This window comes from Etheostoma cragini, chromosome 2 (assembly GCF_013103735.1).
Source record: "Etheostoma cragini isolate CJK2018 chromosome 2, CSU_Ecrag_1.0, whole genome shotgun sequence".
Lineage (NCBI taxonomy): Eukaryota > Metazoa > Chordata > Actinopteri > Perciformes > Percidae > Etheostoma > Etheostoma cragini.
In genome coordinates this window covers 21,618,108-21,628,741 of record NC_048408.1, presented here as the reverse complement: position 1 = coordinate 21,628,741, position 10,634 = coordinate 21,618,108, and the positions used below count along the sequence as shown (strand labels likewise).

At 40.8% G+C, this 10,634-nt stretch overlaps 1 protein-coding gene across 1 annotated transcript; it reads left to right on the top strand.

Annotated features, from left to right (window-relative positions):
* The first annotated feature begins 5,366 nt into the window (after positions 1 to 5,366).
* Positions 5,367 to 10,279, top strand: dusp5 (dual specificity phosphatase 5). The gene is made up of 4 exons (XM_034897681.1): positions 5,367 to 5,856; positions 6,648 to 6,787; positions 7,440 to 7,659; positions 9,786 to 10,279. The coding sequence occupies exons 1-4, from the start codon at positions 5,493 to 5,495 to the stop codon at positions 10,190 to 10,192; spliced, it is 1,131 nt and encodes a 376-aa protein (XP_034753572.1). The 5' UTR covers positions 5,367 to 5,492; the 3' UTR covers positions 10,193 to 10,279.
* The last annotated feature ends 355 nt before the right edge of the window (positions 10,280 to 10,634 follow it).

Here is a 10,634-nt window from a genome sequence, read left to right as displayed (position 1 = left end):
TGAGGCCTCAACTATTTTTATGCAATGGAAATTTCACCTGAAGACCCAGAGTGACTTTTCTGTCCAACAATAACTGGTATCATTTAATGGATGCTGTACCTCCTTTTTAATTTGCCAAACTTTCTAACTCTCTCTCTCTCTCTCTCTCTCTCTCTCTCTCTCTCTCTGTCTCCCTGTCTTGCCTAAGAGATTGGCTTGCCTTGAAGAGTCCTGACATGATGATGAGCAGTGGGTGGAAATCGTAGTGTGTATGTGCGTGTGCGTGTGCGTGTGTGTGTGTGTGTGTGTGTGTGTGTGTGTGTGTGTTCTGCATGTGTCATCCGGGCTATCGTATCATGACTTGAACTCACCACCAATACCAAATACCAAACATTCATGTTTCACATTGAATTTGGCAGCCGCAGTTTGACTGCTGCATTGGATGTGATTGTGTGGTTACTCACAATGCTGACGTTTGTTATTGCTGTCTCTGCTCATAAACAAAAACAAAACCAGCATGTGACTACATGTCATCAGCATTCCCTGATATGTTTGTGAACTTATACTTACTCATACACATGTTGTGTGCTTAATTTACTTATCATTACTTGTTTTTCTCAATATTGTAATTATGTAACTGCTTTTTGTATCTACCTTGTACCAGTGTGGCCAGATTGGGTTGTTTTCAGTACAAAATGAAAGGAGCCTGTTGTGACAATTTGGGCTCATTTTTGTACTTGAGTGGTTTCCACAAACAAAAGGTGTATTCCAATAAATTGGCCCCTCCTCTCATCCAAACAGTATGACTCAGATTGACAAGGCACTGAGTTCAGTAGGCTCATTTCATTTCACTTTATTACTACTGAGTAAAAATATATTTCTTATCCCTAATATTTATAGTTCTGCAATAAAACACTTAAAGCTCATCTGTTTACATACGTTTCATGTTATATTCATATTACATGACTTATTTTAATTTGTGACTGTTATTCATCACTACGATTTGTTTGTCTGACTATACAATAAAACAGAAGACTGAGGCGATAGGACATGTTAAGCCACACACAAACACACACGCACACACACATGCAAGTACATGATATAATATAGCTTTCTCAGTAGAATCTGGCAAGACTGTATATGTCACATATTGCTATCTCTGCGGTGTCTCCATTTTTGTTTCCATTAAAAGATGTGAACGAAAGTGTATTCTTATCCAAATTGAGGAAATGAGAGATCACACTCTCTGAAACTAAATAGGGATTTGATTGATCGTGGATTTTGGACGGTACAAATGAAATGGGCTCGACAGTAAATTAAAACTGCACTTTATATTCTTTAACCTTCATTGACACTTTACAAACACTGTTAACACATTTCCCACGCTATACAGTACTTGGTGGTTTAGTTTCTTGTGATGATTTTCTGTTAAATTCTGTGGGGGACGTTACCAGAAAGGACTACTGTTATTACAATAAATGTACTAGGAGTTATGAAATGTACTAGGAGTTATGAATCTACACTGAAACTCTTTCTTTGAGTCATTTTTGTACTCGCGTGGAATTCCAACCTGTTGTACTCAGTGGTCAGTTGAGGCAAAATGAGTAATGTGGGTTTTTTTAGGAAACAGTATCATCATCTGGCATCTCAGTCAGCAAATCAGGAAGCACCTGTGCAGCTGAGGGGGAGGGGGGGAGGGGTGGTACATGTCCCAGCAAAGGCAACCTATTGTGTTTTGGTGCTTTTTATAAGTTATGTGGAAAAAGGGACATTCTCGACAGGAAGTGACTTGACGCACTTGCATACCGTGCTAATGCAGTTTGGCCAACAGTAATTGTCTGGTTTGAATAAAAAGTCTTGTGACAAGAGTTGCATGCAGCACAAAAAACAACATATAAAGATGGCGGCAGTACAAATTATGTGAACAAGAAACATGCAGGAGAAATCTTTCACATAAAACATAAAACACCTTCACCTTCACCTTTTTTTCTATTTCTACTTTTTGAAAACGACTGGGCAAATATAGACTCTGTGACTTGATATCAAAATACAAGAACATTCCGGTGAAGTTCAACAGCAGGAACTATTTTGTAAATGGTGCGCTTTAATCCTAACCCTTACAGTCAATGGTTAGAGTTTCCCCTGAGAATAAAAAACAAAATGTTTCTCTCTAGAGCCACCATTTTGGATGTGTTCAACAACAAAACAACAAGAAATCCATTAAAGATGAGGTAGAGACTGGCAGGAGACTCAATGGACCAAACTACAAGCCATCAGACATGCTGTTTGTGTAAATCTTTGACAAAGTAGAAAACAGGAAATTTACCAACCTTGGCATTTGGAAGTGGACAAACCAGGTTAATGGCAAACAGGTACTGAACCAAACAAAAACTAAACTACAACATTTCACCATATTAAAACACTTGGAAAGAATAAACATACTGTTGACACATCTAAAAGTGTCACATTTTCTTGCATTCATCCTTAATTGTGGACATTCTCAACCATTCTCTTGAAATCATTATGTAAGATCACTTAAATAAATGATGAATCAACATACGCTCCATACATTCCCACTGAATGTGGACATAATCCTCATGACTTCTAATTCTTCTACTATTAACACTTTAAATAGTATATTGACTTGAACCGATGACCATGGATCATAGTCCTTCAATCATTCAGTAGTCATGGTCTTCCATGTAGGCTGGCTAGTGAACATAGTGGCAGCTTAGGCTGCTTGTTACTCATCCGTTGTGGTATTGAGCAGCTGGAACCTGTGAATATTTGCCATCTTGTTTGACAAAAAATATTTTTTTACTGTTGGAACAAAACAGTTATATTCTGTCAATCAACTAATCAATAAATAAACTTCTTGTTTTAGCTCAACTCTGGCTCTGCTTCATCCCACAAGATGTGTTTTTTTTTAATTTGTTGTGGTTAGTGTTTTTTATGCTGTGTTTATGTCTTTCATTCAGCATTGGTCGACAACAATAGGACAGGCACATCACGCTGCAATGTCCATGCATTTACAGATCAATTGAACCTCGAAACTCCAAACAAAAGAATTCTAATTACCTTTTGCACTTGTGACTCTGTGACATCACCCCACAGAGGACACACTTTGTGACCCTGCGTTAGACACGGCCAACACAACAATACTAACACCCAACCAGCTGAACGCAGGGCTCTGTGCAACCAGCATTGTGCCTGGCTGAAAAATGGCCTGCCTGTTTCCTAAATATGTTAGCGATACTACAGAGCCACTGATATACTGAGGAAATCCTGTTAGAGAGATGTGTATGGGCTCAAACAATTGATGTGAGAATAAGGGAGTAGAAGAAGAGAGGGAAAGATATGAAAAAAAAAAATATATATATATAGAAGACTTGTGTGAAAAGCCAGTTGAATACACATGTTGTTTATCTGGTGTGTCTGGGTAAACTGTTGTTTTTTAGAGCTGACACTAACAAACCCCGTAATGAAATGAGGGCTCGAAAATGGATGGTGGGCCTCCCCACTTATCAGCCATGATGTCACAAGCCCAGATTAGACTGGACCATATGGCGCACTGCCTGTTGTCTTATCCTTAGCATCTCTCCATCCAACATCTATCTATCTATCTATCTATCTATCTATCTGTCTATATATCAATCGGTCTGTCTATACAACAGCCTCTTTTTTGCAGCCAATCACAGACAGGCAGCTTGCCAGGCACAGCACCACATGTAGAGTCCTTTCTCCATTACAGTATTGCATGGTCTCTCTCTCTCTCTCTCTCTCTCTCTCTCTCTCTCTCTCTCTCTCTCTCTTGCTTATTGTTCCAATGCATTCCTGCAGCAGACACAACATGATGTAACACATATTTGTTGGATTAATTTCACCAAAGAGGCTTTTAGGGCCTCTTGTTTGTGCTATGTTTAGGCTATATTTTAAGCGGGACTTGGCCCTTGAACCTTGAGCTTCTATCACACTCTGGGTGGGAAACTCTAGCCATTAAACACAAATGATTTAAATACAAACAGTATGTAATGCCTAAGAGATTCATATCAACAGTAAAATCTAATTCCAGGCGCAACTTTATTAGCTACTTCAGTGAGTACAATTACTGTCGACATATGTTGACATTTTTGGAAAATATGCATTTTCACTTTTATGCTAAAAGTTAGATGAGAAGATTGATGGATTAATACCCATCACCTTGCTCTTTTGGGTAGCAATATACTCCAAGTATGACATACAGTAAATTCTAATTGGTTTCAGTTGGATTGTAAGGGCTAACGTTACATATTGAAATCCAAACATCAAACAGAACCCAAACACAGTCCAGACCCTTCTGTTATTAGGTAATGTGAGTGCGTGCAGTGTGACATTTAAACCTGTTAATTCATTTTGGGGGATTAGGCTTACACGCTGAGTGATATAAGGCCAGTTCACTGGGCTGAACACGGGACTGAGCGGAAGGTGCTTTTGTCGGCTACTTGTTGTCCAGCTACTGAGCTCCTCCTTCTCCTTAAAAGTCCCCACATTACTAAGTAAATGGGAGATTATTTATAAGTAGCCTAAACAAAAGACATTTGGGGATTTACCGTACAGTGTGTTTTACTGACTATTGAGTTTATAGTATGTGATCTGTGTGAAATGATTTTTTATTCTATACTCTACATTTATATTAACGGTAATAAAAAACTAAAAAGTATCTATGTGGTAATTCAGTAATTTCCTGTAACATTAATATTATGAATAAATATTAAGAATAATATTTAATTTAATGCTCCCCCATAGGTGCGTATACAGGCCAATGTGTTTGTTTACGTGTTGGTGTAAATTGTTTTTTGTGGATAATAATAACTTTATGTAAGTATGTGACTATATGTATCCATTTGGTAACACCTCTTTTCTGAAAGGCCTTTAAATGTGTGTGTTTGTGTTGTGTTTTTTTTTTAATCTTTCATAGCCAATAGGCTATATCTTACTGTGATACAGATAAAATTTGTGAACGTGGCTGTGATGTTTAATATCCTTTCAAAACATTGCATCCCTGTGTTTGTCAAGAGGATGTCGGCCTGTTGACGAAATGGGATAGAAAAAATGGATTTCTTTCAATTGTAGCTACTCGCTCCGGTCTGTCTACAAATGTTCGCTGAACACAGAGTCGAAGCTGAAACTGAAAGGCCCCGTGTATGTGCTGGTATAGATGATCCACTGTGAGTAGGCTAGTATCAAACACACTGCAGTGGGGTTTTTATTTACAAGGACCGGGGGCGGAGTCCCAGTCCAGTCATAGATGATGTAGGAGGTTTTTTTGCTGTGATCACACCTCGCCGGTGTCCATATTTGGTTCCTGACGTCACGCGCCGGAGGTGCCATTGACATAAAACTGATCTGCCGGAATCCCCATTCAGGACATGTACAGACGCGCACGGGACTTCTCGCTCACCCGTGTCCGCAATTCAGGAGTAGCCTATCCAATTTAATTCTTTAGGCAATAATAACAACTCAAAGGAGTCAAAATGAAAATCTCCAGCATCGACTGTCGGCATCTGAGGAAAATCATCCGGAAGGAGTGCGGGAGCTGCCTTATTGTGGATTGCAGACCTTATCTTTCATTCACGAACTCGAATATCAAAGGCTCTGTCAACGTAAATCTCAACTCAGTGGTGGTCCGGAGGTCTCGAGGAGGGCTGGTCCCTCTGCAGTTTGTCATCCCGGATGAGAGATCCCTGCTTCGGCTTCGGGAGGGGAGCATATCGGCAATCATAGTTCTGGATGACCGGACATCCCACTGGCAAAAACTGAAGAAGGACAGTGTAGCACACATAGTAATAAATACTCTTTCTCATCAAGCGAGTGGGGCAAACGTCTGTTTCCTGAAAGGTGAGACATTGAATTTGCCTAGTTGTTGTTTCAAGAATAGATTATAATTGTAAGAATGACAGCACAATGATTTAGGCAACACTTTTACAGCCTTTTTTTTAAATAGCCTAATTAAACAGTTGTTTGGGGATATTGGCTACATTTAGTTAGCGTATGTCTCTGTAGTTCATGCACTACAAATGTTAAGTAGTGTTCGAGACTATTCTTAATTAGGTCTAAGTAAATTATTGTCCACTTAGCCCATAGACTGACCCATATTTTTATATATTTTTTTACTTTTCCTTACAATCCAGAGAGTCCTATAGTTAAGACCAAGTCATGTAAGCATCCTACATTTTTCTCTCCTTTCTTGGAGAGACAAATGTCCTGCGTGCGTCAACGGAGCGGATGAGTCAGTGCGAGAGAAACGCAGGCAAATTGGTGGTGCAATGACTTTAACTCATAAAAGAAAAAAGAAAAAGTAATCCCATCGGAACCATTACTTCAGCTAAATAAAACCATCGGGTGTGTGATAATGTGTTGAAACACATCCATTTCCGTCTGTCACCTCTACATCCTTATGTTGCCCTCAAAGGATTACCTTTCTTTCCACAGGCTCCTGTAATTAATTAGCACCTAGAATCAGGTTGGAAAGGTTACAATCCACTAAGACATTTTTATGTAGACGCTGCCATTTTACAAGATGTGTAGGTCGTGTGAGTGTGTGTGTTGGGGGTAGAGGCGGAATTATTAGGATAGATTATTTATTTTAATACGTGCTCATGTGTTTGTTTTTTTACCTCTTTTCTCAGGCGGATACGAGAACTTCCACTCTCAATACCCTGAACTTTGCACTGAGGTGAAAACCATCGACCAGGGCGAAACTGAAACCGAGAAACGAGTCAACAGCCTCAGCGAGAAGCTTTCTCACCGCAAACCAGATTACGATCAGGTATGGAAACACCCTTTACTAAACTTCCTAGGCCACACAGGGCATAGGCCTACATCCACTGCCAGTTGTATTTTAAACCTTATCCAAAAAACAACACCATCCAAGCCCTTCTGACATCAGAGAGACACCAGTCCGATATATTTTCTCAACCTATGGTATTCTCTGACCTTCATGCAGCGCAGCCATCTCATATTTGTCTCAAAAAAGGAGAGACCACTCAATGAAACACAGCTGGCAGCAGGACACCCTTTAGAGAAAAGCACTCTTTCATCTCTGGCCTTTCTTCTATCTCCTTCACTTCCCAAATAGAAAGCATGTGGCTTCTTCACATTTCAAAGAACAATATCTTGTGTATGGTTAACATATTGGTTGGTTATTTAACTTAATGGTTTACATAATAGGGGAAATCCATTAGTCCAGCTGCATGCATCAATGTGTGTTTTGTCTGCAGATGAACATAATGTTCTGCCCTGCAGCAGAATGGGCGGACAGGTCTTTTGATGTTGTGGCTTGGACTATTTTCTCAGGGGTGGATTATGGGGGAATTAAAGCAGATGCATTAAGATCTGGGGGTCTTGTAAGGTGTTGTAATTTAAAGTCCTCATCTACATGAACTCACATCTAATGATTTTCTCCCCCCTCTCCCTCTCAGGGTAAACCTGTAGAGATCCTACCTTTCCTCTACCTCGGTAGTGCCTACCACGCCTCCAGACAGGACTATCTCAGCGACCTTCACATCACGGCCTTGCTCAATGTGTCGCGCAGGGACCTGCAGCCGGCCAAGGGTCACTATAACTACAAGTGGATCCCAGTGGAGGACAACAACATGGCTGACATCAGCTCCCACTTCCAGGAGGCCATCGATTTTATCGGTGAGTTGAACAGAATAAATGTTGTGCCTGACACTCTTTGATCAACAGGGGTTTGTCTCTGAGTCTGTATTCTAAAAAGTCACATGGCTCAATACTCTAAATAGTCTCGTCACTCAAATTGGAAAGGGAAATAAATACTCCACCAAAATGGAGTCTTTTCCTGGAATACTGTATATTTGTAGTGAAACATCACCCTAAGGAGTCTCCTATACATAGGTGTGTTTATTTTTAAAATGCATCTTTATAAGCCTTTGTCGTTGAGTCTCACCGGCTGCCATTCACAAGAAGGCTTTAAGAAACCAAGCTGTAATCAGTTTAACTTGATCGCCTGCCTTCAATCCCCAACCAGCATATCCAGTCAGCTTGCTTTCATTCAGGATTTGCTCACTTCCCCCATCTGACCTCCCTGCCTCCCCCCGTCTTTACTTGAAAAAGACGAAATGCCGTCATCACCTTCCAGGCCTAATCTCTCTGCCGGGTGTGGCCAGTCAGTGTGACAACTGGGTGAGCTGTCCTGGTTTAGCAATTGTGGGGTGGAGGAGGTTGGGGGCTGACTGACACACACACACGCACTTGTTTACGATGGTTGGGTGGAAGATAAAAAACAGCTGACTGACACACAATGAGAAAGCATAGTTGTTGGTTGCTTGTAGGTGGGAATCATGGATGAACTTGAGGCCAGTGAATGTGTAACAGAGGAAGAGAGAGTGTTTGGGAGAGGAGAGGGTTGCTGGATAATAACAGCAGCTGCAAAAGATGTACATAATGTGCTGGTGGCTAGCCAGGCATAACTAAGGACAAAGCACACCCACAAGCAGCTTGGCTGACCGAAATTGGGTGGCTATTGTTGGTATTGTGCATTGTTTGTGGATGCAGCGTACATTCAGAGTGTGTTTGCGTAAGCCCGTCTATTATTAAACAAGGCCGGAAATTGTTCCAGGGTCAGATTTAGGCAACATTTAGATAGCGCCACCAAAATTGATCAACCATGCCAAGTGATTAGAAACACGGTGCACACAAATAATCAAATCAATCACCAATCAGAAACCCTTCTAAACTGGTGACTGGTCAGGATGGAGATGATTAATATTATTGACCCACTGCGGCCATCACTCCCACCCCCAACACCACCACCACCACCACCATCCCCCACTCCAGAAGGGAAGTTCATGATTCATTCATGTGGTTTATCGAGAAACTGTCAGAAATCATCGTTGTTCCCCCCTTTGTGGCTTTAAGGACCAGACAGAAGTGGCCCTCAGTGTTTTATTGTGTAGAGACACACACACACACACACACAAATGTGTCTGTGTCTGCAGTGGCTTCATGTAAGTGTCTGTAGGTCAGATCAAATTTACACACGAGACAGACAGAAGGAGACATGTAGGTGTTTGCAGTAGTTCTAGAAATTAGCAAAATCTTGAAATGTGTTGTGAGTGACACTTGACAGAAAGTAGATTTTTGTGTGTGCATTAGAAAATACAGATGAGTGTGTAGGAGTGCTGCAGCTCTAAATTAGAACACAACTCTGTGCCACAGTGAGCTCTGCAGCAGCACCCAGCACACCCACAGCAGTGGAGGAGAAAGAAATTCTCATATACAGCTGCACTCTGTGACTCAGACAAACCTCACAAGTGTCTGAAAATGGTTTAAGATGTGCATCCCTACAAATGAAGTATACTGACAAGTCTATGTTCCTGTTTGTCCATTACATCCTGCTGCTGCTGTACACGAATGTGCGATTGAGAAAAAATCTAGATGGATGTGCAAAAAAGTGTTTATTAAATAGTGAGTGGGAGTCACAAATAGGCAATGATTACACTGTTAAAATTATTAAATTGATTTTCCATTTGTTATAATTCACAGTTTAAAATTCCCCGTTGATTAATTGGAACCTCAGCACAATATAACTTGACTTTAAAATATATCAATTACAAAAATATAAAATGTGTCTAAAAATAAAACCTGAGAGCTTCTATTTTGAAATGGAATGGATTGACATTTTTTAAATATATATTTTTTTGTTAATTAAACAAGATCATGATTTCATAAAGAAAGAAAACGTGTGCCCCAATCTCACCACAGATCATTAACATTGGCTTGTTCAATTCTTCTTGTCCTCCCAGATCACGTGATGCAATCAGGGGGAAAGGTTCTGGTCCACTGCGAAGCAGGCATCTCCCGCTCACCAACCATCTGCATGGCATACATCATGAGGACGCAGCAGCTGCGGCTGGATGCAGCATTTGACATCATCAAGCAGCGCCGGGCAGTCATCTCACCCAACTTCAGTTTCATGGGTCAGCTGCTGCAGTTTGAATCGGAGGTCCTCTCCATGGCCCCAGCTCATGCTGCCACACCTGAACCTGCCACACCCTGCATCCCGGAGTCCGCCTCCTTTTTTGCCAACGACTTCAACACCACCTTCAACACCAAAAACTTTGAGCCATCTGTGTTCACCCTCCCTACCTCTTGCCTGCAGTCCCCGGTCCACCACCAGTTCAAACTGAGCCCAATAACGGCACTGCCTTAAAATGAACTGTGACTGCTTGTAGTCTTACTTGAAAAAATAAAGATTAATGCTCTCTGTGTGCCTGGTGTTGAAACCAGCAGATAGACAGAAACAGTCGAGATCATAGTACTCAGTCCCTGGGACTCGAGGCCTATGAAAACAATAGGCTACAAACACTCGTGCTGTTTTCCTGTCTTCTGACCTGAAATAAACACAGCACAGTGATGAATTGCAATATACACGCCTTAGGTCGTTATGGTGACGTATGCCTATTCACAAATACAGTCAGGCATTTAAACCTAATTTATTTGAAAATTACAGTTTTTTTCAATAATGTGGATGTTAATATGTGTTTAATAAATGTTTTCACCACACAATGAAGTTGTTGTCATGTAATCATTCTAAAATTGTGTTTTTAGTTGATAGGTCTATAATTAAGAACTCAAATGGGCGTCATTTAGGA